This window comes from Manacus candei, unplaced genomic scaffold (assembly GCF_025592945.1).
Source record: "Manacus candei isolate 608988 ecotype Guabito, Panama unplaced genomic scaffold, ASM2559294v1 h1tg000005l, whole genome shotgun sequence".
In the NCBI taxonomy this organism is placed as follows: Eukaryota; Metazoa; Chordata; class Aves; order Passeriformes; family Pipridae; genus Manacus; species Manacus candei.
The window spans coordinates 5,182,053-5,208,555 of NW_026138053.1; the positions used below are offsets into that span (position 1 = coordinate 5,182,053).

The 26,503-nt window shown below is 36.9% G+C and overlaps 1 protein-coding gene across 6 annotated transcripts in view; it reads right to left on the reverse strand.

The window, feature by feature from the left end:
- Nucleotides 1-521: 521 nt before the first annotated feature.
- Nucleotides 522-26,503, reverse strand: part of EPS15 (epidermal growth factor receptor pathway substrate 15) — a 68,294-nt gene continuing 42,312 nt past the window's right edge. For 4 of the 6 annotated variants that reach the window (XM_051799490.1, XM_051799495.1, XM_051799480.1 and 1 more), the window contains 13 exons: nucleotides 21,637-21,709; nucleotides 17,019-17,180; nucleotides 16,152-16,349; nucleotides 13,996-14,193; nucleotides 13,363-13,437; nucleotides 12,940-13,030; nucleotides 11,631-11,666; nucleotides 10,598-10,734; nucleotides 8,955-9,024; nucleotides 7,673-7,749; nucleotides 6,992-7,154; nucleotides 4,326-4,504; nucleotides 522-2,416 (listed from right to left, as the gene is read on the reverse strand). In XM_051799490.1, the coding sequence (XP_051655450.1) occupies nucleotides 2,270-2,416; nucleotides 4,326-4,504; nucleotides 6,992-7,154; nucleotides 7,673-7,749; nucleotides 8,955-9,024; nucleotides 10,598-10,734; nucleotides 11,631-11,666; nucleotides 12,940-13,030; nucleotides 13,363-13,437; nucleotides 13,996-14,193; nucleotides 16,152-16,349; nucleotides 17,019-17,180; nucleotides 21,637-21,709 (1,606 nt within the window). In that variant the 3' untranslated portion in view covers nucleotides 522-2,269. Of the gene's footprint in view, nucleotides 2,417-3,718; nucleotides 3,756-4,325; nucleotides 4,505-6,991; nucleotides 7,155-7,672; nucleotides 7,750-8,954; nucleotides 9,025-10,597; nucleotides 10,735-11,630; nucleotides 11,667-12,939; nucleotides 13,031-13,362; nucleotides 13,438-13,995; nucleotides 14,194-16,151; nucleotides 16,350-17,018; nucleotides 17,181-21,636; nucleotides 21,710-26,503 lie in introns of all 6 variants that reach the window. The other 2 variants (XM_051799469.1, XM_051799504.1) reach the window with 2 other exon arrangements.

Below are 26,503 nucleotides of genomic sequence, written 5' to 3' on the forward strand. Positions count from 1 at the left end.
TATTAATTGATATATTATACTGTAACAAAAGGATCAAAGACACATGTAAATGGTTGTTGGAACTCCTAAACCTCTGACCAAGCCCTCTATGCCTTGACATAGGGGGACACATTATGCTGACAGACATATTCAAAAGGATCATATGTGCTGGGTCAAATTAAAGATCCCTTGAGCCCTGTATGTTGGCAGCAGCCAGTAGAGTATGCTTCCATATTTTCACAGATAAACCTTAAGTATCTAAACATTTGGGCTCTGTAACCCCTGTGCAGGCAGAAGACTCTACTCTTGCCCCCTCCTTGGACAAGAGAAGTCCAAATTTTCTTTGAAGCCGCCACAACTCCTGATGAAGCAAGTGACAGCTGGGGTTAGTGTGCACTTCAGCTAACCTTGAGATTCAGGCAACTTTTCTCTCTGAAAATTAACCCACTCCCACCAGGCTACAACCAGAATATCTTATATTGCACTACATTCACTTGTTGCTTTACAGATCACAGCACCCTCTTGAAAAAATAGGCAAACAGTTCACATTTATGTATTTAAACTTTATTTCTTCATAATTACAGGCTATTGTTAGAGTTTTTAAACAAAAGGGAAGTCTATAAATAGAGGCTAATCCCACCTGAACATGTTGTTTAAAAAAAACAGTTAAAACTTCATAAAGTAATGCCATTTTAGCTCACAGCAGTGGTTTGTTGGTAGTCTGAGTAAAAGTACTATAGTCAGAGTCAGTAACATGAAATGTAACATCAAATGACTCAAAACTTTAAATTCCGTAAAGGAAAGCAGGAATATATATATAATATATACATATAATATCGTGTTGGTCCACTGAGTATACATTTTTAACAAAAGATAAGAAACTATGTAATCCAGTTAAGCATATGATTTGCAAGATTAGTGTACACTCATTACAAAGATGTATAAGATAAGTTATAACTATTTAATACTTGCAAAATTTTAAGTTACTTTTTTTGAGCAGGTGTTTAAACGCTCATCTCCCAGTGCAAAAGAAAAACCATCCCAGTCAGGTTACTCATTTTTCCTGAAAAATTGAAAACCCTCAAACTCATGCAACAGCAGCATTGATAGGTAATGGGAAGAGCTTAAATATACTGAAACATGGCTGAGTTCTCCCCGTTTGCCCCAGTGCTTTGTGTTGAAACACTTCAATTTCCTCAAAAGAAATACCACAGATTAAAAGTGCAAGGAAAAAAATACCCTCTAGATGTTTATGCTGCTGCCATTGATTTTTCTTAGACAGGGCACAAGATTATTCTTTTTGGAATTATTTTAATGAAACTGATTTTCCAAATAGAATTCTTTCAAAATGAACAATAAGTTATTTCCATTAAGTTATTTTCATTAACATTCTATCAATCCTACTCTGACTCAGTGACCATTCAGAAATCATTCAGTTTAAGGTGCAACTATCAGTTGGCATTCAATAAATTACATATACAGAAAACACTGTTGTTAAAAAAAAAATAGAAATCAGACTACCAGTTTTTTCTTTCTATTCTCAATCCTATTTCAAATGGAACTTATTAACTTGCCAGTTCAGCTGCATATTTAACAGGCAAAAGTGGCTCAAATAGCAGTGGGGTCTCACAATTTGACAGTCACCTTAGCCAACAGCAAATGCACATGAATCTTCAGCTTAATTGCCTTATAAAACAAAATAACAGGTCTGTCTTAAAACCTATGACCATGCAAGTAAAAGCAAAGAAGGTTTCAGAAAGACACATTCTTTCTGATGTAGACTCCATGAAGATAACGTCAAATCCAACGTAAAATCTTCAATGAGGAGAAAAATCTATGTGCATACATATAAAATAAAGCACTCCACAACTCTGGCATTACTAAAACCTCTTTAGAAGGATAAAAGGTTTGCAATGACTAACTGCTTGATGGGAGACAGTCAGCCACGACAGAATAATTGCTGTGTTCGCTTTATGCTCAATTACCAACTGCTGATAGATTACAGTCAAACCACAATCTCTCTATCTGCATTTTAAACTGATTTGCTTTCAGCTGGGAAAAATACTTCGTTCTCCTGAAAACTTGAGAGAAATTGAATGCTAAACTTAACAGTTATTCAAACAGTAACCAAAAGGATTGAATTTAGCAGAAACATTCACATCACTTTCAGAAATTTAAAACCTTTCATAGTTTCTTGTATATATGCATTTTCTGATTAACATTTAAATAGGTTAGGTATTCAGGAAAAGGGACAAAACAGTTTACGTGAGATAAAATCTTATTCTAAACTTCATGCTTCTGATATTTCAGATTTACTGAGTGCAATAGCCAGTTCCAAGTCTTCTTGCTCTTGCTGTTTTAGTCTTGCCAATCTTTCTTTCTCTTCTCTCTCACTTTCTCTCTTAGCCCATTCAATCATGTCTTCCTCAGTAGAATACTGCATTTTGAAAAGACAAAATAAACCAGATTAATAACACAGAGATAACTAGGAGTGTCCAAGCCCTTGGTTTAAGCAACAATTAGAGTTTTTCAATAATTGTATATATTCTAATCTTCAAAATATTACTTGTTTTTAGTTGTAATACATTATTAAGATTGGCTTAGTCTAAGGTTTAAGAACTGCATTCAAGCCATCCAACTGATGTATTTTAATGAAATATGCCATGTTTCAAAATTCAGTATTAAGTTTCAAAAATGTTACTGGGCAGAAAGTGCTATAATTCAAATACAGTTTTATTTTGGATTAAAAAAAACCAGTCTATACAAAAAAACCTAAATAAATCAGAACATTTTGCAAAACACCCCCCTATTCACAGTATTAGGCCATCCTGATTTACCTTGCTTTCATTAGGGATGATTTTTCCAGGTGACAATAACTACAAAAATTTAGCTGTAGACTGACTGTTTCTAAATGTGTACATGAAAAATACTTCTGCCAAGAAGTAATAAAATAATAAAGTAACTGTACAGTTAGAAGCTTAGTAGTCATATAGAGAAAGGTCAGCATGATATGAGAGGGGAAAAAAAGAGATTATTTCCATGTATATTGTTGTGAACGGAACGTGAACTAAATATCTGCGGTACAATGATGATAAATTAGAGCCAGTTAATCTTAAATAGAGTTTAAGTAACTTAAATAAATTTATCTTAAACAAAATACAAAAGATTATGCTAAAGTTTGTTTCTAGTAAACATGCAGAAAAACTAAGAAGTAGGTGAAGTCCATGTGTTCATGAATGTCCCAACATTAACTCTGAAAGGGTTATCATATCATACTCCAGCTACTCTTTGCTTTGAGATCCTTCTCTGGGAAATAAATGTAGAAACACTTAAGTTTTCTCCACAGTTTACTCAATATTTTCAGTAATTGCAGCTTGGAAAGAATATTTTTTTCCTTCACAAAGATAATGAACATTTTTTACTTTCTCTATACAGTCTCCTCCAAATTGGCTTCTCAGTCCCTCTAACTAATACCACAGATCAATAACATTTCAGAAATTATCATGCTACAAGACACACCAACCAGTGCAAGTCTATTTTGAGAGCCTGACAATCCTCAGTTTACTTCAATCAAGCACATAGTTTATTAGGCCTGAACAGAAAAAAAGCAGTATGGTCAAGATACTGTAAATGCAAATTGCATTTAACAGGTATCAGGCTTGAAAGTGAGAGGATGCCTTTCAAAAATCCTACTTGCAAAAGCTCAAAAGAAAAAAATAATATATAGGCATGCACAAACCTTTAGATTTGCTTCTACTGCTTGGACACCACGACTTCTATGAAATGAATTCTGGTTATAAAGAGACACTTACTACTTTTTACTTAATTGAACATCAGTCTGGAATTTACTAGCCACTCAAAACTCAACAAATTATATTTCATTAATATACACTGTTAAGAGGCTGTTTATCAATATTTCAGTACATTAAAATTACGACCAAACAGTTCAGTGACAGCTAAACTAAAATCACATTTTGCTTTACTTTTAATTGGATAGTTAACAGTGTGCTTGTTATAGACATATAATTTTATCAGCACATGCTGATAAAATGGATAATCCCCAGAACACAGATATTTTTAAAGTCCTATTTTCTAACAGCTAGGAGGCCTCCATGAAAAAAACCTCATAAAACAATGCAATTTAAACATCAGTTATAACATTTTGCAGTACTTTGTTTTAGGACAGCCTCAGCTGTAAACGAAATGTAAACACTGTTTTAAATGGAAGCAATATCCCTTTTGTACATGGGATATGTTTTAATGTTTTAAATTAGACTGAAAACTTCAGTGTGAACATTTCAAAGCTGCCATTATAGTGAAACAAACGTAAAAAAGTGTTTACTCACAGTACTGAAGTTTGCAAAATTGTTGGGGTCAGCCTCTTTACTGATGCTGGTGGGAGCAAATGGATCACAGAATAGATTTGCTTCTTGTTCTTTGGGAATGTCTGGGGTGGGGAAAGGCTGAAATGGATCGCTCGGTTTAAAGGAATCTGAAGAGTCTATTTGATTGATAGGTCTTTTCCCTTAGATTAAAATGAATTTAAAATGAATTTAGGATAGCAGGTAATAATATGCCAAAACTTGTAAAAAAACCCAAAAAACAACCACAATTCAAAAGCTACTTGGGACGCAACCTCTTCCCATGAACTAGTGGAGTTGTAATTTCAGAGGAAGGGTTGACAGTTTAAAAAATGAGGGTTCATAGTTTCTGAAAGGGTAATCAGGTAAAAAGGAACACATGTATGTTAATGATTCAGGAACACAATTATATTTTAATTATTTTGGCAAAAGAATTCCTAACAGTTTTGAGCATCTATTCTATCAGCACAGTATTTTTTTCTGCTCATCAACTATCTGTGATCATTCCAGCATTTTTTTATTATTTGTTTGGATGAAGTTAACATAATTTCATTCAGAGACCAGAAATTTATTATCATATATCTCAGTCCTCAAAACTCCATGTCCTCTCACTATGCTAACACCAGGAATGAAAGAGTATCACAACAGACAATCACAGGCTGAATTATCTCAAGTTCTGCAAGTGATTCCAGCACCAACAATGGCTGTATTTTAAAAGTTGCTTCTGTTGCCATTTTTGATTAAAACTCAGAACTGAACCAAAGTGTTTATTATTTTGCATATCACTGTTACAAGTTGGTCTAAAAATTCTTTCATAAGACCAAAAGAGATTTTAATTTGGATTTAAAGAATACCCCCTCGGGAATGTATGATTTACTTAGACACTTCCCAGATAACCTTGCCATGATAGCTCTCACTCACTGATGATGTTCTATCTATAACTGATGGTGACATTGTGGCTGCCCCATCCCTGGAAGTGTTCAGGATCAGGCTGGATGGGGCTTTGAAGAAATCTGGTGTAGTGGAAGTTGTCCCTGCCCTTGGCAGTGGGGGTGGAACAAGATGATCTTTATGGTCCCTTCCGACTCAAACCGTTCTGTGATTCTATGATTCTATTACTGGCAAAAAAATACATCTTTCTTGAATGATGTGGGAGAAGCACTCCAAATGACACCCAGGGAATTTTATTTCTGCACAGGAAAGATTAATTATTGTAAGAATATAAAATATGCAATCTCTAAATCTTCCCCAAAATCAAGAAATGGGGGTGCTTATCAGTACCTAGAGAGGCAACAGAATTCAGAGGCAACAACCCTTCTACACATTTTCCTGTAGCATGAAGAATTAAGAGGAAGATTTTTGGGCATTTCTTTGAAAAAGCATAAAAAAGGGAATAATTAAAGCACAAAAAGGGAAAAATTAGAAATAAATACACTTAAGCATCTCCATTTTTTATTTCCATTAGGAAATCAATTTATTTGAAATGGCTATCAAGATAACCACATATTTAATTGTGCATATCAAAACAGGCTGCTTTAGTCATCTACTGTTAAGGATGCTGCTGTTCTGCCCCTAGAAGCTTGAATTCCAAAAGTGCACCACGTCACAGCCATTCCCATACAACCAAGTCAGAAATCCTTTTTCTCTTTAAATAAGGACCAATATCAAACATTCAAATATCATCACTTTCCATGTCAGCTGTTTTAATATTATTTACAATGAAACTGATGACTTGCAAGGCATTGGCATGAACCAGATCTCACACCAGCTTTAGAAACTAAACACATGAATTTAAAATTCAGTATTAACACTCCTATATCTGTGTTCTGCTTTTGAGGAAAATTGAATACTTCTTTAGGTTTCATGCTACAGTTTTCCAAAACACCTTAAAATTCATCCATAGAGTGTAATAGTGAAAAAAAATGATGCAGTAGAGTTTTTAAAGACAACGAAACAGAGGACAGAAACTTAAAAAGGAATACTAGTAACATACTAGTAACATGGTTTCCTATCTTGGCAAAAAAAATTGAGTGTGAGGAGTCCGTTGTAACATGAGGTTGTTGCAACTACAAGGTGTTGTTATCTTTGATAATCATGGTCTTTTCTGGATAGCAGAGTGGTTTGTGCCATGGAGTATCCCAGAGGACTCCACTACCACTGAAAACAGCCCAGGAAACTTGAGTTTATTACTGTTACTGCTAGAGACCTCTGGCAAGGCCACCTGGAAAAAGTTAATCTAAAAAGCTGAGCCAGTCATTTAACTCTATTTAATTAATTTTGCATTAAACATGGAGGTTTTGCTACAGATAAAACACAATAAATTCTCACTTTGAACATAATTTAATGCAAGATTCACAGTGTAACACTATCAGTAACCTTTTAATTTACAGCTATGCTGTGTTCTGGCACATACTCGTAGTAAGTTTTCTTTTTTCCTGTTTTCTAAATCCTTTGTCTCTTCAAACAAACAATGATCCCAAACACCATGCAAAATTTAACTCTGAGGAACTGACCAACAGATCAGGAACGGACCTGTTCCACATCTTGTTCATTCATTTTAGATTCAGACCCTTCACCATCCCCTCGTTGTTACTGTCCTGCTGCCAACACTCAGCAGCTGATTTTAAACCCTTCTCCCTGTCAGCTCTTACCAGGTGGTGGTGGACAGGGCCTGGTGGGAGTTCCTGTCTTAGGGGGCAGTGCAGGAGGAACATCCTCATTTTTAGCTGGTGGTTCCTCAAATAAGTTTTTAGTTATGATCACGCTGCTGACAGAGCCTGATGTGGAAGAGCTAAAAGGATCCTCGTTGTTGGCCTTCAACAAAGAAAACAGCGACATACACGTTTTCAGTGCAATGCTACTATACACTTTCTTCAAGAATAAAATATTAATTCAGAACTGAAAGTCTGGGCTAAGACAAAAAAGAATACTTTTGTTTGTTTTTACACATATCATCCACATACTCCAGAAGGTTGAAAATGAAGAAAAATCAGGAATGGTTAGTGTGTACAGCAATATAAAGCTGAATGCAGCTAAATATTCAAAAGTAATACTTCTGCAGCTAAGCTCAGCAAATTTAAAAATAAATACATAAATTATAGTATCACTTCAAAAAGAGAAAATACTTATAAAGCCACAAAGATTACACTGCATTCTTCACAGTGGAACTGCAGGACAAGAGAATTTACTACCAAGACCTCTTTTTCAAGAAAGTCAGCCTTTATAAATTTAGTAGTGGCAAAACTGTAATGAAATTGTTGGTAGAGAGTGTAAGCTCTGTCTTGTCACTGCAGTTTCATGCATTTTCTGTGGTAGCAGCAGCTTCACATTACCTTTGACAGCGTGCTGAAGTCAGCAAAGCCACCTTCAAAGGATTCGCTTCCAAACAGGGAGGCAAAGGGGTCTGTAGCTAAATACACACAAATCAAGCACACAGAATGATATTAAAAGCTAAACATGAAAAATGTTGAAAAAAATCCCACTACAAAATAGCAACTGTTACATAGTTTGCAACATAAACTAATTCAAGTGAAGTATTTTATGAGGTGAGCACTTCAGGTTATTAAGTAGCTTTTACAAAAACTCTGAGTGTCAGCTTCCAATTGTGAATAACAAATCTCCTGAACAGGGAGTAATTCAAAAGAAATACTGGTATTCTGTTTTCCTACGTTAAAAAAAGTTAAATTCCACTGAAAGTATAAGATAACTATACTACTGGATGTTCTGCTGAGATACATGTATGTATACACACAAAGGGACTTTTTGTGTGCATGCACCCATAAATATACATATATATATATAGACAGATTATATATATATATATGTGAACATGAACAAGAGTTCCCTTCTGACTGCAAGCCCACTCATGGAATCAAGTATCTGAACTTCTTATCTCAGTCTAATTCAGCACTACTCTTTCATTCTCATGTACCTCAAAATACATTAGAACTGCTATTCTACTGTAGAGCAGGAAGTGCCATACTCACTTCTGCACCTCTAGGAAACATCATCTTCCCTACAATTAAACTGAACAGGTTTACAATACAAAATCACATGTGGATTCATGTTCTGGATTATCACTTGTCAGTGCAGCTTGGGAAAACAGGAGACAAGAGTCTTCCCTAGAACATTTTTAGCCCTCAGATGAGAGAGGGTTGTAGCAAAACAAAAGGAGCAAACTGTAGCAGTAAAAATTCTTGATGAAGCAGTTACTCTATCCCACATCTCCTCTCATAGTACAAAGTTATCTTGTATGTTACTTAGAAGTACCAAGAAACCTCTGAAAACAACTCTAGTGGGAAGCAGTGTGAACCATCCAAATAGTCCAAATACTTAGATGAAGATTTTGTACCAGCTTTAGGTAAAGCAGAGGAACGTTTTTTGTGGAATCAGTCTTCAGTGACACAGGCTACAGATAAAGACTCAGTTCTGGTTTATAAAAATTCCCCCTCTGCAAACTGGCACCTTATGTCACACTTCATAGGAAAATTCAGAAAATACAAAAAATCCCTAAAATGCTTTGTTGCAAATTCAGTTAAAAGACTAAAAACAAAAGTACATAAAAGCAAATAAAAATAAACCCCAAGAAGTCTGATGTGTATAATCTACTTTTACCTAGATCATTTGATGTAGTAACAGTTGTTCCACCAGGAGCAAAAGGGTCATTCTTCTTTGATATCTCTGTCTAAAATAAAAAATTCCTTTGGAGGGAAATTTGTTTTTCAGCTTAAAAGATTCCTCAATCTAAGAATACAATCACGATTTATTTTAGCTTAGAAGTTTTAAGATAAAACATTCTGGAAGCAGCTTTTATCAGCATCAGAAAACCAGTCTGTTAACAGAAACTCCTCCTCACTGTTTTGATTAATTCTTTCAAAGGATGGAAAAAAGGTACAATATGTGCAACATACTTGGTAACAACTAATGCAAGAGTTAAGAATATCTACCACTCATTTTAGTCTCAGATTTCTACAATCAGAGCTATCTTCATGAAGATACAACTACAAGATAACAACACTCCAGAGGTGTGTTGTAAAGCATTTAGGATGAATGCATCATTTCAGTGCAGAGGTACAGATCTCAAGAATCCACTGGTAATCCCACAGCTCTGACCTCTTTTTTTTTCCCCTCTTTTCTACTTCACTTATTATCAGACTGTAATATGACCAAGAATTGGTTATATTAGAATATCAAGACTTTGAAAAGGACAGTGGGCCAAGTATTGAAGATTCTTGAAACCTAATTTTCCAGGTTGGATGTGTAGGCTGTGGTGTGTAATGTGACCTTGAGATCCGCATAACATGCACACCATGGGGAGGGACAGGACCACCACTGTCAGGTGCAGGGATTTCTCACTCTCATGGCTGCTGTGGGTGCACTTATCTTGCTTTCTAATCAACATGTATCTACATTTTATATATGTCTATGCATATTTTATACACACACAAAATTGGAAGTGAGGTATGAACAGAAACAGCAGTGAGAAGGAAAGGAGATGGCAAAAGAATGGAGACAAACAATGACATGAAGAATTTTAGCTGCTGAGATTGTCTATCAGCTTTAAATATTATATATTCAACAAGTTCTAGTTTGCACCAGAGAGGGTATTATGCCCAACTCTACCTTATCAAAGGCTCAAGACTATTCAATAACTGCTCAGCTATAATGTGGACAGCTAAAAGTTACATTGAAGTACACTTGAAAGAGGTACATTCAGTAAGAAGCTCCAATGAGGGTTTCAATGAGGGCTTCAATGACACTCATTAGAAAACCCCCCAAAAAACCCAAACATACAGCTACAGAATCATGTGGCTTTTCCACAGGGAAACCCCATACCACATCAGATTTCAGATAAAATACAGAACATACTTCTTGATCCTGTCAGCTATGGAAGCAAAAGTCAAGTCTCTCAACACGACGTGGTGAGGTTAATCTTGGGTTTCTTTCCAGGTTTATTAAGTTCCACCAAGTATCAACTGAGCTTAATTCATTATTGTCAAATGGTCTTAGCTGTGGAGCAATGAAGCTCCACAATGGAACATTTTTTTAAATGTTTTTATTTTTACTTCTATTTCATCTGTGACTATTTCTAGAAACTAGGACACAAAAAAGACAAGACAGAGTCAGGGGATCAGAGGTAACCTTTATCTGTATGACTGGTGAATATCAATTTTTTAAGGCATGTCTGAATGTACAAAATAGGTTATTTTGTCCAAATCACATATACAACAAAGTAAAAGGTATGATACCAAACTTACTGTGATATTATTACTGTTGTCTGCAGTGCTAAATGGATCAGTGCCAGCAGTCACAAAAGGGTCGGTGGAGGATTGTTTGAAAAAAGAGTCAGCTGCAAAAGGGTCTGAGCCTTTGAAGGGATCACCACCAAAGGGATCTAAAAAGTAAACATCTCCTTAACATTTCTGCTTGCTTTCCTTAGCTCGATATCCTAAAAACTAAACAATATATCGCTTTTTTCATACTGCCACAAAATGACACGTTTAAGATCAAGGACCTTTGAAGTATGAAATTCATCTGTGAATAATTTGTATTCTGTGATTCAAAACATCAGACAAGCCAAAGTTTTCTGCACGTCATGAAAACAGTGGTTCAGTTCCTAAATCATCTCAGCATATAGGTTCATTACCAAATCTCCTGAAAATGAAGCATTTTTACAGAACCTAATGTTTATCAAAACTCTCCTGGCCCTTCTCTCCTTTATTCCCCAGATGCAATCAATATTTCTTATCTGGCACTTGGTGCTCAGTGTTGTTTTGTTATTGCCTTCCCACTGGTTATTTTGCCTTTTTTTTGCCATAAATTCAGGTGGTAAAAGAGCTCCACTCAGGGTTGAGCAAATAATGCAATGACATTGCCTATAAAGTCAGTTTAAAGAGAGACTTCCCAACTTTTCTGTACTTAGTTCTAAAGGAAGTTGGTAGGTTAAGAGCCTTTAAAAGAACAGTCCTACTTTTTTGCATACAAAACAGGCAGCAAGAGTTTGGGGCCTTCTGTTTACCACCTTCACATACTTAAATCCCAACTAGGGGTACTTTCAGCAACAAGAGCGAAGTTCAGTGGCAATGGGCTTCTCTGAGAAGCTTTAACAAAGTGGTCAGCTGCTACTACCATATATATCCTACAGTGGCTTTTTGTGGCATTTCCACCTTTTTTTCTCCTCTGAAAGTGGTGACACTTTCCCCTACATACTAGTAGGAACCATTTAGGTTTCATTCTAGTAGGAACCATTTAGAAAAAAACAAACACGTTGGAAGTTACAAAGTTATTTACCAATTTTTCCAAAAGGGTCATCTTTGAAGGGATCACCTGTTTAAAAAAAAGGCAAATATTCATTAAGCAGCTTATTACAATCACGAAACACACACAAAAGCAGCCATCCAAGCTGCATTTCTGTTGGCTGTTGCCCACAAACACCCACTTTAGGCAGTATTTACCACTGCAGGCTAACTACTGGTACGAGTCCCAGTTTTGATTAATTCTCACAGGCCCTGTGGATTGTAGCTTCTAAGTGTTCTTTTCTGTACTGGATGCATGATTCCAATTACATCATTTCTACTTCCTCATCTATATCTGAGAGACATAAATACTGCCTCTTAGCTGTAGATACCTACCCTGAACATTCTGAGCACACAAAGCCCAAAAAATTGGCTTCTAACACACAACCCTTTCTCCTTGAAAGAAAGGCCTTACCATAAGTAGGACCACTTCAACATAAACAAAGATCAAGCAATGTCTACACAGAAACATCCAAGCTGTTTTAAATTAGTTTAATTTACTCACTAAAAATATTAAATCTGCACTGACATTCTTTCAGAAGCCAAGTGATCTGAAACAAATTTAGCTTGTTTTCCCTTCAAAGCGACACAAGCTAAATTGATCAGACCATGTTGATTCTGAAAGTGTGTAAAATCATATTAATGTGGCTGAAAACATCTGCTTCAGCAGCTAATTCAAATTAACTCCTCTTCTCCAACTGGCTCCATATAGGCAGATCATGTCTTCCATAAAAAATAAAAGCAGAGCAACAGCATTCGTCAGTGGCAAGTTCTTAAAATAAAGCTGAGCACTTCCCCAAGACGAACAGATGGTGCAGTTCCACATTACCTTTTCCTGAGTGCCAAACTCACCATAAGTAGGCCACAGCCATTCACTCCCAACCACCCACACCTCCCCACACCACAACTCAGTGAACCCTCCACTGACCCGTTTGTGGATTTGTGCTGTAAATTAGATTAGTGCCACCACACGTAATCACACCAAGGCCCACACCTTTAAGGCCAAAAAGCCACCAGGGCAGGGGGAGGGAGGGGTTGGAGTAAGAGAAGCACTCAGGAAGAGCAGTGAGGGAAAGAAGCCTTTTCACAGCTAATTAGAAAGCCCAAATGAAGGAAGGAGAAACACCCCAGAACACTCATTTCTATCATTTCTATTTTTGTAATGCTACTGACTCCACACTCCTGTCACTCACACATCTTCAGATTTGTTCTATAAAGAACAGTTTCAAGGTGAGGATGAGACTGATGTGTTCACAGAGGACCTGTTTCTGCAAGTCTGCACTTAGAGAGAAATATTTACTTACTGCCAACAAAAGGGTCAGACTGGAAGAACTCTAAGCTGGCTTCAGAAACTAGATCAGGCAAGGGATGAGATTCAGCATCAAATGGATCTTCCTGGGCAATGCAAAAGGAGAGAAAGGTATTAAATTTTTAAGACTTGCAGGGCGGAAACACTTATGTCATCTCCTGTTACCATTTAGTGGTTTCTTAAAGCTTAAAGCAAAGAGACAGCTGGAATTCAAAATTCATCAATGGAGAGAGCCAAAATATTTCTCAGCAACCTGCATGCTACAGGAGACAAAATGTTTTCATGACATCACACTCTAAAAGCAATAAGAAGTAACAATTTATTTATTTGTTTATCATGACCATGATCCAAGCCTGAAACAGTTAACCAGGACCTTTTTTAACTTACTTCTTCCTCCCCAAAACCTGGACAAACTCACTTTTTTGGTAATAGTTGCAGTTGGGGTCTCTTTCTCTTCTACAACAGAGGCTGCTGTTTCAGGACTATTCCTTATCTGTACAAGGATAAAAGCAATGCACCATAAATAAGTAAATACAAGACTGCACAAAAAAATTTTAAGTATTAAACAGAATCACAGAATATACTAAAGCATACTTCAAGAGGTTCATAGTTATTATAGAACATCCTGGAGTGTTCCATAAAACCTGTGAAAGTTTTAAAAAAATAAATCAATCAAGAATCTACTGAGACATAAGGAGGAACATTTAAAGCAAGACAGTTTTAGATTTTTTGTACTATTCCTTATTTCATTCTTGTTCCACCAAATGGAGACAGTTGCTCTCCTTTAATGTTAGTTCTACTATTCAATTTATGATATTTGCTTCAGAGATAAATACAGGAAAAAAATTATTGTCGCTTTGCAGGCAAGCTAAAATTGTCTCCTTTTCTGCTTATGAAATTTCAGATTGTGGAAACACAGTACCCCAGAAAAATACCCTGAAATTTCACTTGTGCAAGTGTTTAAAAACATAATCAATCTTGATACATTCTTAACTTATTCCAACTTCCCAGCTGCATTGCATCATGAATAAGCAGGCAAAACACTACTCACTGGAGACACACTGTTTGTTTGTTCCTCTTCTGCTACACTTTCTCTTTCAGCATTCTCGTTAAGGTTTGCAGTTTCACTGCTGCTGTTGCTAAGACTGGAATGATCCACAGTCCCATTAACAAGTGTACTATGTTGCTGGGAGTGCCAACTAAATTGGTTGTTTTCCAGTTCTTTCAGCTCAAGAAGTTTTGTCCGCACCTGTAAGCAGAAATAAATGTATATGCATCAGTATGGCATCAGTATGGGAACACATGGAAGCCAGTTTGTGACCATCCCCTCTTAAATATAACATTAATGATATGTCTGAAATTCTTTTTTTCAAAAGCAAATATAATACCCCCCCCCCGTTCTTTGCATCAAAATGTGAAGTGCGAGGGATAAGCAGAAATTGGATTTAGCAGAGGTGTAATGTGGTTGAAGGACACACCTGAGAACCTTTTGTCAAGAAGCAGACTGCAGCACTGGCAACATCAAGATTAGTTGCTTTGTTTCTACTCAAACTCATAAGAAAAGTTGCAAAGCTTTCAGGGGCTTTTTGTTTGTCTAGTGTTGCTGGAGGTTTTTGGTTGGGGTTTTGTTTGTTTTGTTTGGGTTTTTTTTTGGTGATTGGGTGGGGTTTTTTTTAGTTATGTACTTATAACTACCTTAAACTCTAAATTAAAAAGGCTGTTCTATTAGAACTCTCATCTTCCAAGAAGGAAAATTACATATTTGTCATCTTCTCCTACATGACTTTCCAAGTGTAAAAACTTCCTAAGCAGACACTTCCAATCACACCTTATTATTTCAGTGATGTGCTTAATGCAGTGCCTCACAGCAAACATCTACAACCAACCTGCCAGTTAGGAAGGAATTACTGGACTTGGCAGATTATGCAGAAGAATGAACACAGTTCAGATATTTAGGTGCCTAAAGCCCACTGAATTCTGCAAGGTCAGTCACCTAACAGAGTTTTCGTGGCCTTGCATGTGTCACAAGTCAGGTGACAGCAAAGACAACACCAGGTGTCTTTCAAATACACTGACTCAGACCAACCATGAGATAATCTTGCATAAAGCACCAAGGCACCTATTGTTCCTTATTTATGAGCCAAGAGCAATAAAATTAGGAGTACTGATATAAAACCTACTAAAAAAAGATCTGTATTACAGTCAAGCATAACACATCAGTCTCAAATCTGTTCATTGCAAACACCTCTTACCAGTATATAAACATTGAAATAGTACAACCTTCCCTCTACCTGTGATGAAACAATAGAAAAACCCATTTGTTTACTTCTCAGTTTCTAAAACTAGAAGCCAAATTTAAAAATGATGAATGTTACACAACTCTTCAGCAGAAGAAAGTGGTCTTGCATGAACTCTAGCAGTAGAAGTTTTTTTAAAAAATAAACTAGAAAGTTACAGATGTCAGTTGTGTGAAAAGTCAGGCATTTCTAGGGTTCAAAGCTCACAGGTAGGCTTTGCCTTTTGTTTTTAACTTGATAACAATGAGAGTGGCTAATACATTAGACAGGTGGCAACACAGAGGAGAACAATGAGGAAAGGGTGTGCAAGCTAATGCACCACTGAAGTAATAACAAATCACTGATTATAGACAGAAACTGAAAGTCTTCCACACAACAGCAGACACTTCAAAGCATAGGGCTTAAAACCAGGGCAGCCAAGTCTCTGCTTCTCAGTATCTAATCTCAACCCTTCTTATTCCTACATTCACTTTACTTTCCCCCCTTCAACAGTGCACTAAGTAAATGTTATCAGCAATTTTATACTGACTTCACATCAATTAAAGCATAGTGAGAATGTGCCCCAGGCCATGGCTGAGCATGAAAACTTAAATAACCAGTGGACACAGAGAATTTAAGTCTTCGTTATCCATTTTTCACCCATTACATTAAGACAAATTATTTTCTAAGTATAATAAATTAATCCCTTTTATTAACAGAATTTGGAGAAAAATCATGAAATATCTTGAGTGACTTAAATCAGCCTCCAAGAATCCTAACAGCTACTACCACAGAACACATTGTAAGTAACTGAAGACATGAGCAAACAGTGAAGAAAAAAGAAAGCTACGCCTTCCCCTCTAGACAAACCACACTAAAGGTTGGCAGCTCAAACTATTTTTTGGGGGGTGGGTCTTTCACACTGCCTTACTGAATTAATTTCCTGTTGTGAATCCTGCAGATGTTGCTGAAGAGGTCCCAGCTGTGCTTTCCCAGACTCTATGCAATGCTCAAGCTCTGCAGTTTCTTGCTGCAGGCGACTCAGCTCCTCTTGGGCTTTGGTCAGTTCATCTTCATAGGCTGAAATCTTTGATTCCTGGCTTGTTATTTCAGCCTTCAGCATGGCAATCTAAAGCATGAACAGTACTTCAAGTTAAAAAAAAACCAAACAAAACATCCCACACCCAAAAAACCAATCAACACTTCCAAACACATCTAATACTATTATTTATGACCAGAAAAAGTAAAAATCTCATAGCTATTGCAAGATTATAGACCATACCTGAATGAATTATCATACCTGATAATACCTGATATAGATCTGATACAGATTATAACTGAATGGACAGTTAATTCTCTGTTGGTCTCAACTGTTTTTCTGACCAACACAGACATTTTTAACAATGAAAAGATAATTTTAGATCTTAAGGAAATATAATACCTTTATGTTAGGAAAAAAAATTACGTAAGAGGTTATTTTTTAATCAGTAAGAAATCAGTTCCAGTAATTAGTGCTTCTAATTACACTTGCATTATACTTTTGAATTGTTTGTTTGCTTTTAACTTTATTTGTGTGCAAGTATATCTCAATATGTTTGTTGACACACTGATAATAAATTAGGAGGCCACTGAAGTGAGTGATGTATTTGCTATGCTCTGTTGCTCACAAAACCTTGACACTCAGGCTATTTATTTGTTAAAAGCTTCTTCTCCTGCCCCAACGACCATAACTCTGAAAGGCTGAGCTGTTCAAAACAAGGCATTTACTCTTCCAAGGGCCTTGCCCACCAGACCTTACCAAGTGGGCCTCCTCTGCACACTTCTGCCTGATGTCATTAAGTTGCTCTTCCAACTTGGCCTTCTGCTCATCAAGATCATTAAGGGTTTCCTGGGCTTCCTGTTTCTGAGCTTGCAGCTTTTGCAGATTACTGCTCTCCCGCTTTACTTCATCTTGTAGGTCCTGTAATAAAACAGATCAGCTTTACATTTGTTCCCTCTCTACTAACCGCTGAAGTCCGCAGCACACACTGCAGTACTAACTTAGATTTCAAAGTATCAACATATTATCTTTCAGAAGCCAGCACTGACAGCATGTCTGACAAGCAAGTATTCTCAAATTCTAATTTTACGACATAAAAATAATCAGGTTATTTGTGTTTTCTTTTCTCACTGAAGTACTGAGGATCATGCATCGAGACAGGTTAACAGGGGTTCATTTTGAATTTAGAAGTAGTCTTTATTCAGGACTGCTACATTGTCTCTGTCCCATGTTTCAGCAATATGTTTTACTGAGTTCCTTATTATGGACATGGACCTGTTGGAGCGAGTCTGGAGGAGGCCATGAAGGTGCTCTGAGGGCTGGAGCACCTCTCCCTATGAAGACAGGCTGAAATAGCTGAGGTTGTTCACCCTGGTGAAGTGAAGGCTCCAAGGAGACTTTAGAGCCCATTCCAGGACTTGTAAGAAAATTGGAAAGGGACTTTTTATCAGGGCATGGAGTTATAGGACAAGGGGGAACGGTTTCACACTGCCAGAGGGCAGGGTTAGATGGGGTATTAGGAATAAATCCTTCCCTGGAAGGGTGATGAGGCCCTGGCACAGAGAAGCTGTGGATGCCCCCTCCCTGGAAGTGTTCCATGCCAGGTTGGATGGGGCAAGATGGTCTTTGAGGTCCCTTCCAACCCAAGCCACTCTGTGATTCTATGATAATAGAAATTCTTTATTCTGCTCCTTCCCCCTTCAAAAACACATAGCCAAAACCAGGAATTGGTTTTAGGGACATTGTGAAAGACCAAAGCGGTGCATTATTAACCCAAATGCACTGCCTCCTAGGGCATTCCTGCCTCTAATTTTAAAAAAAATCAGCCAAAAACTTATTTTCCATGTAACAGTACTGGTAAGGAATTCACATTTCATACAACACAATATGGCATCTTTTGATTTACGAAACAGCAGCAAGTATGTGTCTTGTGTTCTAAGTACTTAAGTAGCATCATGTGGTAAATAGTTCATCATTTCTGAGCAACAAGAATGGTTATACTTCAAGAAGCTGCAGAGATAACACTGAAAAACATGTCAAGGAAAGAAATTAGGATGAAGAAAGAATCGTCAAAGTCAAGAGGAAGAGATAATACAGGGAGATCAAAAAGCATTAATACAAAAGGAAAAGTATTAGATGAAAAGAGAATATTGCAGCCTTTCTGAGAAAATATGGTAACTGAAGGAAGAATCATCAACAACAGTAAAAAATGAATAGAGATAAATAAAATTAAGGAGGATAGGAAAACAAGAGACATGAAATTCTGATTAGATCATACATTTGTGTGTTGCTCTAAGCTACGATCCTGCTGTCCTTTTTTAGTGGTGTTTTGTTTGGGTTCTTTTTTGTGAGGGGGTAGTTCATCCATGTGTGCTAACACCTCCCATAATGAGGACAAAAAAGCCAGACAGAAATAGAAAGGCATATGGTGCAAGTAGTCAGATGCTAGGGAATTAGGTAACCTCAAGACAACTGGAAGACACATCATAAATGCTTTTATGTAAAAAACCAAAGCCAAAACCATGCAAAAACCCCCCCAAACCAAAACATAGAACACCAAAAGCCCCCCACAAAACCCCCCCAAATCAAATTTGAAGTTCAGTAAAGGGTATGTGACTGGTGTACAGCAGCCAGCCTTGGTGAATTACTGGTTATTTCTAATCCATGAAAGACAAACCAGCACACAAACAAAAAGCTCTTACAGCAGCTACTGACTTGGATAATTGGGACATTCTTGATCCATTCATTTTTTACACTGCTTTGAAAAGCAAGTATCAGCTGACACTTAACGCAAGCAGTGGGGGAAAAAGTAACAGCTTAAAGAGATTTCAGCTGCTTTTTTGTGAAAGGAAGCAAGAATTCACATACATCTAAGCTAAATATAGGTCATCTCTACTCTTGTCTGTCCTAGGCACAGCAGTAGAGAAGCACTGAAGAGACCTGACTAAGCCTGATGGCTCCCAAAAGAGAAAAGAAGGAAAAAAACCCAGCCAAACCCCAAACCCACAATGGTTTTTTGTTCACATATGTTCAAATTAAACGTTGGAGTATACAAAGAATGGGTACAATATTTAAAGATACCTCTTCATGAAGCAAACCAGGCTCCAATTAAGCTTTGATTTCAAGGAACACCCTCAGCATAGAAGCAGCAATTAATGTTCAAGCACTGAATGAGATTTCATGGAAAAACCATGAACATATTTGAGGTGGTATAAACTGGCATTCTGATGGTAACAGTAATCCTTGCATTAGATTTATGATCATTATAACTCTTGGTGCTAAAGTAGCATAGGATAAGGGAAGTTTAAGGATCTGTATTTTTGCAGACAAGACAATGGATTTAATAGCTTGTCAGTCTGTACTTCTCCAAATAATTCATGTGCTAAGAACTGTTAAGTCTCAAAGAGGACAGAAAAGTTAAACTTCACTGACTTTCCAATGGCATTGGTGCACTGCAACAAAGAATAGAGAAATTCCAATGCTGAGAGGGGTATTTGGAGCATGTAACTTTAAGAAAACACCACACTCAGTCTATGCTACTAAGGCACTGGTATTTTAATAACACATTGAAACACATCAGCATGCTATGTTTTCCTGAAAACTTTCTCTGTCTTTGCTTTTTTGTAGCTATTTACATAGTATGTAAATTATTTTATAGAAGAAAAAATATAGAAGAAAAGAACTGTCATTCTTTCTCTCCTTCTATACAAATCAGTTTGATTCATCACTGACCATAGCTATATTTGACATTATAATTTGTGTCCATGGAAGGAATTCTGGTATCAGAAAGTCAGGAGTGTGATGCCACAAAACTAGCTTGAACCAGGGTGGAAGGTTAGAGAGTACTGTTTTTGTACACCATCTTTGAAATGTCACCATTAGAATAAAATCAAAAATAAAAAAGCATGAGGTAAAGATATCCTTAGTCTGCCACATTATTTTCTGAACTTCTAGAAAGTTTGTTGAAACATGCAGGTCCTCCAACATTCAGGAGCAAGAAAGGGACCAGAGGTGAAGGACCATCAGCTTAAATAAATGCTGCAGCCATTTCCTGTTTGATCCTGAATAGCTTGTGTGATTGCTAAGAAGGTTAAAGAACTGAGACAGCTGCTTCCAAAATTACTGTTCAGGATACAAAGGCTTAACTCGATGCAACTGATTCTGTGATGCTGCTGACTATCAAACACTGAACACACACGATGACACTGTAACATTCAAGGTAAGGTTTTTATCTACCTTTAGTGCAAAGACACCAGAGAACTCAACATGAACACACACAGATTCCAGCACACACTAACAAAATCATCTTGTGTGCAAAACCAGGAACAGCCATGGGGATTTTTAAGTGTGAAAGGCAATCTGCAGGGTGGGGAGGGGAATGACCGTGGCACACAGGGACAGAATCACAGGCATGGGCAACTTCTGCACGAATTCCTGCAGCTGCTGAAGCTGCCTTCCAGCATGACCAACAGGCCAGCACCTGACTATCTCCAGAGGTCAGACTATTAATTATCATCCAGGCTTTAAGGATATTAAATAGCCAAACACCAAATTCTCAACTGTTTTAACACATTAGCTCCTTTTCAGCCTAACCAAAATTAAAATGCAGAGATCGCTTGCACTATTTGCTCTTAACCAAATAAAGATTATTTTAAATAGTAGATTCCTAAAATAAATTTAGAAATAAATATAAGTGGTCAGATATCACACTGAAGATTTTTTTTTTAAAGAGCAATTTAAAATTTAATTGAAATATTGCTTTGCAGTACTTAATTTAGAGCTTGGCTAGACAGTCAGCACCCTAAACACTGATGCTGACTGTATAATTTCTAATGCCTGTAAAACACTTGTAAATTTAAATTTTACAATGTCATCCTTTTACATAAAAATCAACAGATTCTTTTTAAAATTCACTTATATTAGACAAAATTAACTTGAGGCAACATTCCTCCCAAGCTGGTAATTACTGAGACTCATAAGAAGCAGCCCAATACACAAGCCCTTTTAATTGAGCCACTTAAGTTTATTAATTAATTTACAGTGCTACAGTGTCCTCTTTAGTTTTAATTATACAGTAGATAGTCTTTTAAAAGAAAAAAGGGAAAGAAAGAAAAAAAATCTTTTCTTTTGTAATCTTTTTCATTTAAAACTCCATGCAGGCTATAGAAGCTCACACATTTATATAAATATACACACCTACACCAACCCACAGTCATGTAGAAAATACACTTCAAAATACATTCTTTTTCTTAGCCCCAATTTTTTTTTTTTTTACTGGATAAGTGACATGATCTAAAGATTCAGTAATCCCACCGTCACTAAAGCAGCACATGGTGCAATATCAGGTGTCTGAACAATAATTCAGTGTTTTATTTACCTGGACCTCACTTGTCCTCTGCTTGATGGCATCTTCTTTCTCCTTCAGGTCTTGCTCTACATTATTCTTTTCCCTAGAAGACCAGCAAACAATGCAAGAATACTTAAGAACATCAGCTACAGCAGGTACAGTTATCCAGCCCCCTAAGCCTGTATCTCTCTTTAAATACATAGTGAAACATTAAACACAAAAGATGTAAGGGATTTCTGCTTTCCAAATTATTTACAAGACAGAAGCCCACATAAGGGCTCTGCATAAACCCCCCTGTCTTTCCACCAACTGCACTCCAGTGATAAGAATGGCTCAAAAATGGAAGGGGGCGGGAGGGAGAAATCAATGAAATACTGTCTCCAGTGATCTCACTGTTGCTATGGAGCACTTGTCTAATGAAAACTGCTAGGAAAAGTGGGAGGGATTGCATCAGATTCCATCTATTAACCCCTGCAAACACAGCAATGCCTATGCTCACAGCAGCTAGGAAACATTTCCAGCAGGCCAATCGAGCTGATTGATGCCCTTTGCCTGTCAGATTTTAGACCCTTCCCTCGGGAAGCTCATGGAGAAGCAGGAAGGCTGGCTTGGCTTGCTGGAATCACGACCTGCTCAGAGACTCCACACGTAGTGATTTGCTGTGTCATATCAAGCCTGTCTCTACAGGCATTTATTCAAGTTTAAAAGTGACTACTGATGACAGGGGAATTATCATCAATAAATTCTTGCTAGTCAGACATAACAATAAGAAAGGGAAAAAACCAACATACTCCTCACAAGTGTTACTATTATTAAAAAAATCAAGAGTATCTCTCTCTAGACAGCATATGGAATCTTTTCTCCTTTCACAGATGCAGAAAAACAGTAAGCTCTACAGTTTTAACATTATCTTCTGTACATAGATATTTACTTTCATAAAGATTTTGTTAATAAATTAGCACACACATGAAAAGTTACAATTCGAACAATAAACTTAGCATTTCTAAATCTATCAAATTACATTACCGGTACATATTAAAATTAAGTAAATTCATATTTTAATAGCAGCAGATTGTTAATCTAAAACTATTTATTTTATTGTTTACTCCTATTTATACAGAAGAAAATATTTCTGTCTCTGAAGTAAAGCAAAGCTGAGGAATTTTTGTTTACTGCTAAGCCATGTACAATGGAAATTAAAAACAATCCAGATGTCAGATCTCAAACGAACATTTGCTCTGACAAATAATTACTGTAGATTATGTTCTGCTATTACTTATCTCACTATCTGATTAAAGAGCAACTTCCTGATTATGCCCAAAGGGAAGGTTTAAATGGGAGAAAAAGGAAAGATGTGGAAAAAGGAACTTTGAAGAACAAGGGTAGTTATTGTTTTGAGTGCGATCCTTCAAGTTTTGTAAAATTCCTCACTCTCCATTCCTCAGAACACGGAAATTCTAAACAAATCTTTACCTTCTCGATCACAGCTATAGCACACCCCTCTAGCTCAGCAAACTAGTATCTGTAGTATAGTTGTACTTAGATATTTAAAGCACTGCAACACAGGGTTGAAACAAGCTCTGTTGCTTTTGTTTCCATAACCTTCCATGAACAAAGGGTCTCAGTAAAGCACTTCCACAGATCTACATACAAGTCAGGCTGAAAAACACCTTCAAGCCCTCAAACACCCATTAAGCACAGCAGACACACAGACATATTAGTCCTGACTGAAGATAAAAGAGAATAATCGACTAGGAAAATAAATACTTGTTATTTTTCCTGCTTGGGTGTGAAAACTGAGCAAGAAATAGAACTGCAAGCAGGTATGTATGCTTATTATACAGCCTTTCCACATTACTGTCACTGATGTGCCTAAGAGACTGTCAGAGATGCAGATAACTTTCCTTTTATTTCAACAGAAGCCAGGTACCTAAACCCTTGAAATCTGGACTAAGCAACAGGATACAACACCCACCCACCGGCAGCTTACATGAGCCAAATCAGATCACAAACAATGAATTGGAAAGAATCAAGTGAAAGAAGTATTGTCAGGCAGAAAAAGAAAAGCTTAGGCAGCAGTCTCAGGCGAAGCAAAACAAGCTGAGTGTATATAGTCTACACATAACACATCCCCTCCTCCCCCCAGTAATGCCTCTTTGTTTCAAAGAAAAGACAACACAGACCTACTTAATTCACTAATTCTTCTGAATGCCTCCATTTCTTTTACAAACTATCTGGTATGCCCCTGTAGGAATGCTCAGCAACTGAAAGAACCAAAAACAAGTCACAAAATTGATTTACTGGATATGACAGATTTCCTGGATCATAAAATCCCTTAACACATCAGCACTTGAAAATAAGCAAAACCAAAAACCAACCCAAAAAGAACTGTGGTCTTGCCAATAAAGGACACTTGTAACCTACAATTCAAGTCAATTATTGAAAGCAATACAATTTCCCTATGGATTTTAACAGTAGTCAGGCCAGAAGAACCTTGTATCAAATACACTAAAAGCAATGACTAATTGATGGTTTCTCCCATGCAGATGCTTCATGATTTACCACCAAATAATCTTAGTAAATCCCTAAATTTAATACTAATTTGGGAATGGAATAATTTATAAATGGGAGCCAGCACATTACAAATATTTGTCATAGCTGAGAACTGCAGTCCCCCTGTCACAGCAGAGGTATTCAAGCCACTCAACCCCAGCCAGGCTGAATGACGGCCAACACTTATCATCACCTTAGTTACAAAAGCAAAAAAAAGGTATTTTCCATAATAAAGAGACAGATGACTACTCTCAGAGCTGGTAGAGTTATCTATTCTCACAGCTGCCCAATATTTCTTATTTTCACATACGTTTGTCATTTTGGGAATCCCTAATGTAGCAGTACTTCAGTTTGGCAATGCCAGAAAAAATGCCAAGGGTTTGCCTTGTTTCTTCCACTCTTTGTTCCCTCAAACTTCACAGCTGCAACAGCTCAGTTACTTCCAAACCAGAGGTTAGAAGAAATGAGCGATCCTACATTAAAATTCTTTCATTGCTTGGCTAAGATGTAGATCAGCTTCATGGCCCTTCTGACCTGGTTTAAATTCAGGACTCAATTTAAATATGAGTGTTGCTATCCAGCACATGTGAAGGATGGCACCTCTGGTGAGATATCCCAAGTTAAGCTCAACTACTTCACATGCTTAGAGGGCAATGTGGTACTGGTAAAGCTTGAAGAAATCCCACCAATCTGTGGGCAGTAGATAGTTTTGAATGCATGACTGCAAAGCAGGATTTGCTGGGGAAGAAAAAGGTTTTATAGCCCTAAAAAGAATATTAAGAACATCTGGTCTAGCCTCCCACAATGCTGATCAAAAAAAGCTTCAAATACCTTTCTAAAAATACAGTGCAACTGAAACAGAATTTAGAAACAGCAGTGCTAACAGGTTCAAAATGATGCGGATCCCACAAGGTCCCTAGGCAAATCATTCCCCCCATCAGAGGGGAATTATCCTCACTAGGAAGTGTTCTGCATTTTATTCTTCATCTGGTTCTCAACCTACACTTCCTGACATTGTACTTATAAAATTAGATTACAAAGCTATTGGCTACCAGAAATCTTGCCCACACAAACTGCCAAGCCACAAAGACATCACCTCTGTATTCTTTGCTCAGTCTTTCCCAAAGCTGTTTTCCACCCATTGTCATTCTTTTGGCCATTTCCTCTCCTGCCTTTTTTTTTTTTTCTGAAGTGCACTTCAAAAATAGATTAAATTTCTGTTACTGGGTCTCAGAAACACAGCTCTCTTGGATACTTCTCAATGGAATCACAGACTAGAATTCTTATGCGTTAGGTCCAACAGCTGAACAATGTATCTTGTTTAATAATGAACAAAAATAACTTCAGTTTAAATTACATTTTTATAGGACAACTATCAATTCTGAGAGTGTACTTCACCACTTATAACAGAAATGTGGATTACACTAAAGATGAAAAGTCTCCTACATTTACCACACTGTTAATCCTGTTCTGTTCTGAACCTCTAAATCACATAAATTTCCCCTCTCTAAAAATAAATACATATTAATAGTTGCCCCACCATATCTTCAACAATCTAATGTCACTCTAATGTGCCAAATGTTGTCAACATATATTTGCCACTGCAGAAATGAAAGCAATGACTTTTCAAAGGCCATGGTTCCTTCACACCTCACAGCAAGAAAAGAAAAGAAAACAAGTCTGAAACAGCCTGGGTTGCATGTCAGGCTGCAAGCCCACCTACTGAAAACCAACCTCATCTAAAAATTCATGCTAGCCAACAATTTATTTCCCTCTAAGATAGTAACAGCAAATATACACTGTTGTAAATCATATTTCAGGTTAATAAATGTACGTGTTCAAAACTGGAATTAATATAACCTGAAGAACGAAGGAAGGCAGAGCAGGGAGAAGTGAGGAAGCAGTGGGAGTAATAAGACAGAGAATAAGCAGCTGAAGTGAAAAACATTTATGCATTTAGGAAACAGACTGTGCTTTGACACATTGCCAAATTAAATCATTCCTGCAAGTGACATGAATTAGAGAGGCAGATTTCATCATGACAAAGCACCCTCACTTAAAAAATAGGAGAGTTTACTGTTCTTAATAGAATTTCAGTAGATTTATGATAGTAACAAAAAAACGCTGAAGAAAAATACCTGCTATGTCTGAAGAGTATGACGAAGACTACAGAAAATATATGGATTTGATTTTCTTAGTCACTTAGTCATCTTAATTACCTTAGAAATAATCAATGGAACCCAAGGGTCTGAAGACATCAAAACAATTTTTCTCAGTGCTACAGTTTATTTTACCAAACAGCAGACAAATACCTCCATCTTTACCACCATCAAGACCTTAGCAG